Raw genomic sequence first — 3,886 nt, 5'->3', positions numbered from 1 at the left:
TAAGAACATAAAAGCTCCCCGGTTTATTCGGAATAATGAATTTAACTTCTAAATTATAATAAATAATAATTATTTAGTTACCTATTTTAGTCATTTCACGTATAGATAATATTTTAATTACAAAAAATCTAATAAGTGGAGTGGTTTTATATAAAAGATGGGGGAAATATCACCATCCTAATAAGAGCAGAATAAAACATACAGATTCGGTGCTGTGTATATCAATTTAAATTTAAATTAATTTACATTAAGAGTTCAATGGAGAGTAAAAATAATTTGTTTTATTAATTGACTTTCGGTTGCTCTACAGCTAACTTATATTTTGTCACTATTATTCCATTATTGGTTTTCCCATCATTTGCCAACAAATGATAAATTAGGAATAAAGACAAAAGTATACAGATGCATTTAACATCGCAAATATTAAATAAATAATATATATTTAAGTAAAGTACGAAATCATTATTTTGAGGGATAAAACTCATTTTCGTTCCAGTCATTATTTATTTATTTTACTTCAATATCAGGGCTCTTATAGAATGCAGTAAACGGTGCGTCTGCACACTATATGTCATTACAATTACTTTGGAATTTTAAGATTTAAAAAAAAAAAAAACTGGTGCTATTTTATCATTCACATTCTTTAGAATCACTTTTTCATTGAATGTTTTTTTATTCTAACTAAGAAGATGTGGGGAGTTGGCGCCCTTTTTTTCCCCAAAAAGTTTGAGTTCTTTTGCTGTTTTAACTGAGAGAAGTCAGAAGGAAAAGACAGATGATTTAATTAGCCAATAAAATATGGGCCCACAAGTTTAAAAAAAGCACGTGAATTTGGGCCCACAAGTTCGGCCTTTTTTGTTTTTTTTCCTTGGACAAGGGTTTTAACTTTTAACGTGAGGATCTAAAGTGACAGGCCGAACTCTATCTGCATCTGTCGGACTTTTTAGCTGCATTTCCAGCCAATGCATTTCCTTCTGTCTTCTCTCAGTTCAAATAGCTGCATTTCCAGCCCTGCATTTGGAAGAAGGGGGAAGTTAGATCTGTTCGATAGTTGAAAAAAAAGAGTGAAGCAAAACCAGTGGTAATAGATCTGCAAACAGAGGTAATTTGATAAAATTGTTATTGATTAATTAATAAGTTGGTCTCTCTTATTACATTCAAATAATGAAAACCGCATAGCACTCTCTTCAAATATAAGATGAGGTTGCTTTGATATCTTCTCTTCCTGATTTAGAGATAAGGTGGGGATTTCGTTTTCTTTTTTTATTAATATTTTAATATAATTGTGGGGCCAGCAAATGCGGAGAAAATGATAAGTGAACGAAACAACAGCGAGTGGCTGCAGTTTCTGTCTTCATTTTATCGTTCTGGTGTCCAACTATCATTTTTCAAAAAATTATGATACTTTAAGATAAAAAAAATTAAAATTAAAATTAAAAAAAAAATACAAAAAAAAGGAGACCTTAGTACATCATTGACTACACCAATTAAAAGGATCCTGTGACCAAAATTTTAGCCTATGCATCCACGTCATTATTTTCCTGTTATTATTATTTTCCTTTAAAATAAGTGATGCAGTTTTGTGATATAATAAAACAATAATTTCAAAATTAAAAAGGGACATAAATATTACATAATACCATAACTTAGGGTTTAAATGCACTTTGAAAAGCTTCCAAGTGCTGTTGCACCACCGTCCACGCCACCACTACGTGTCGTTTCTCTGTCAACGTAGCACCAGTGGCAAATCGTATGGCGTAGATTCCTCCCAAAACGGCATGTGTCATGTATGCTTTTCCAGATGCATTAATCGACTCCAGTAATTCTCGATTGAATTCGTTTATTTGTTCCTCCTCTGAGAGCAGACAATTTACGTATTTGGTTTTAAGTTTATCCATGAGTACTGGTGATGGCGAAACCCTAAAGCAGACCACGGCAAAATGACAGGGAAACACAATTTCAAACCTCTTATCACCGCTTACAAGCCTTTCAAAAAGCTTGGCCATGTTTACATGGCTGCGAAGGAAGTGCCTTAGATTTGCCACGCCATAGTTTCTTATCACAAACCATAGTTTCAGCGAACGAAATCTTCGACTCAGAGTTATTTGCCAATCTTTGTAATCCACCACTTGCATCGACTCGGTGGCTTTGTTCTTCAAGTACTCAGGATTTGTTGAGAGTGAGCTCACAAGAGCTCTTGGATCCTTCACCCAGAGGCAACAACAATCTAATGTTGCAAAGAACCATTTATGTGCATTGAGACTAAACGAATCCGCACCTTCAACTCCGTCAATAAAATGTCGAAACTCCGGGCAAATGCAGGCACTTCCAGCATATGCAGCATCAACGTGGACCCATATTCCGAATTGTTTTGCTACGTCGCAAAGTGGCTTTAAGGGATCAACAGCAGTTATTGCAGTCGTCCCGATTGTGGCACATAGAAATAATGGGATCAGTCCAACTTCTACATCCGAGTTGATTTGTGCCATCAGTGAGTCTGGCGACAGCCCATAGGATGAAGACTTTGTTGTCTTAATAGCTCGGAAATTCTTGACATCGATTCCGACAATCTGAGCAGCTTTCTGGAGGGCACAATGAGTTTGATCAGATCCATATACAATAAGCTTGGATATGTTTTCTCTTCCAATCTTGTTCAGAACTCGATCTCTCGCTGCCGTTAGTGTGCACAGAATGGCCTCACATGTAGTTCCTTGTATGACTCCACCACCATTGCCCGAGAAAAGGAAAGACTTGGGAAGCTTCAGCATTTGGCCAAGCCAATCCATAACTATATTCTCAAGCTCAGTTGCAGCCGGTGATGAGATCCAGTTGAATCCCACAATATTAAATCCAGAACTCAGCATTTCACCGAGAAATCCGGCGATGCTACCACTTGAGGGAAAGTAAGCGAAGTAGTTGGGACTTTGCCAGTGCGTTATACCTGGGACAATGTGTTGTTGTACGTCCTGGAGGATAGTCTCCATAGACTCAGGATTGTTAGGGGCGGATTCTGGCAACACTTTTTGGAGATAACCCGGTTCCACTTGGCTTCGAACCGGGTATTTCTCGACATTTTTGTAGTAATCAGCAATGAAGTCAATGATCATGTGGCCTTGCCTCCTGAATTCCTCTGAGTCCAGAGGGTTAGTAAATGAACCTGAATTGTATTTGAGTTCAGGATCGGATGTGAGGCTCCCCATTTGGACTGAAAAAAAAAATTAAAACTCAATTAAAAGAAAATGCGGGTATAGCTAAGAATCTTGGAACAGGACAGGGTTTGCTGAAGCTGGAGGCTCAAAACTGAGGGAGCTGATTGAATATTTGCGAGAGAGGTTTGTAAATGCTTTTCTTGGCTTGAGTTGAAATCAGAGACGAGCATCTCTATTTATACATTTAGGGCTACAGGGGAAAGTCTGTCGGTGAAAAGAGGTGAATTTAAAGTAGGTGTGAACGTCTAGAGAATTTACCCATGAGAGAGCTTATTTTACGGCTTTTTTTTTTTTTTAAACTAAGCTTTGGGCTTCATTGTTTAATTTGTGAGAGCTTGCACCTATTTAGACACTACTCCATGCACTTGGCAGACGCACGTAGACCACACAATGTACCTAACTCTCAGTTGGACCATACATTTTAACAACCTACTTATTCTCTACACATTTTAACACCCTAGTTATTCTCTTACTGCATATTAGAGCATCACCAAAATACTCTTCAAATAAGATTTTTTATCTTCAACTTATTTGAAAAGGCAATTTCAGTTTATCTAAATCATCCTTGCATAAAAGCATGTAAGGGATTTTTCTCCTTCTAAAATGCTCTCTTTCTCTCTGAAAGAGAACAACAGAATGGAGTAGGTTGGGGCTTTAATGGCTCAATTTGTTCACTC

At 37.0% G+C, this 3,886-nt stretch overlaps 1 protein-coding gene across 1 annotated transcript; it reads right to left on the bottom strand.

The window, feature by feature from the left end:
- Positions 1–811: 811 nt before the first annotated feature.
- Positions 812–3,512, bottom strand: LOC18043348 (tyrosine/DOPA decarboxylase 5). The gene is made up of 2 exons (XM_006437186.2): positions 1,641–3,512; positions 812–1,011 (listed from the first exon to the last, which is right to left on the bottom strand). The coding sequence occupies exon 1, from the start codon at positions 3,198–3,200 to the stop codon at positions 1,647–1,649; it is 1,554 nt and encodes a 517-aa protein (XP_006437249.1). The 5' UTR covers positions 3,201–3,512; the 3' UTR covers positions 812–1,011; positions 1,641–1,646.
- Between the last annotated feature and the right edge of the window lie 374 nt (positions 3,513–3,886).

Source organism: Citrus clementina, unplaced genomic scaffold (genome assembly GCF_000493195.1).
Source record: "Citrus clementina cultivar Clemenules unplaced genomic scaffold, Citrus_clementina_v1.0 scaffold_4, whole genome shotgun sequence".
Taxonomy (NCBI): Eukaryota; Viridiplantae; Streptophyta; class Magnoliopsida; order Sapindales; family Rutaceae; genus Citrus; species Citrus x clementina.
This window is presented reverse-complemented; position numbering and strand designations above follow the sequence as displayed.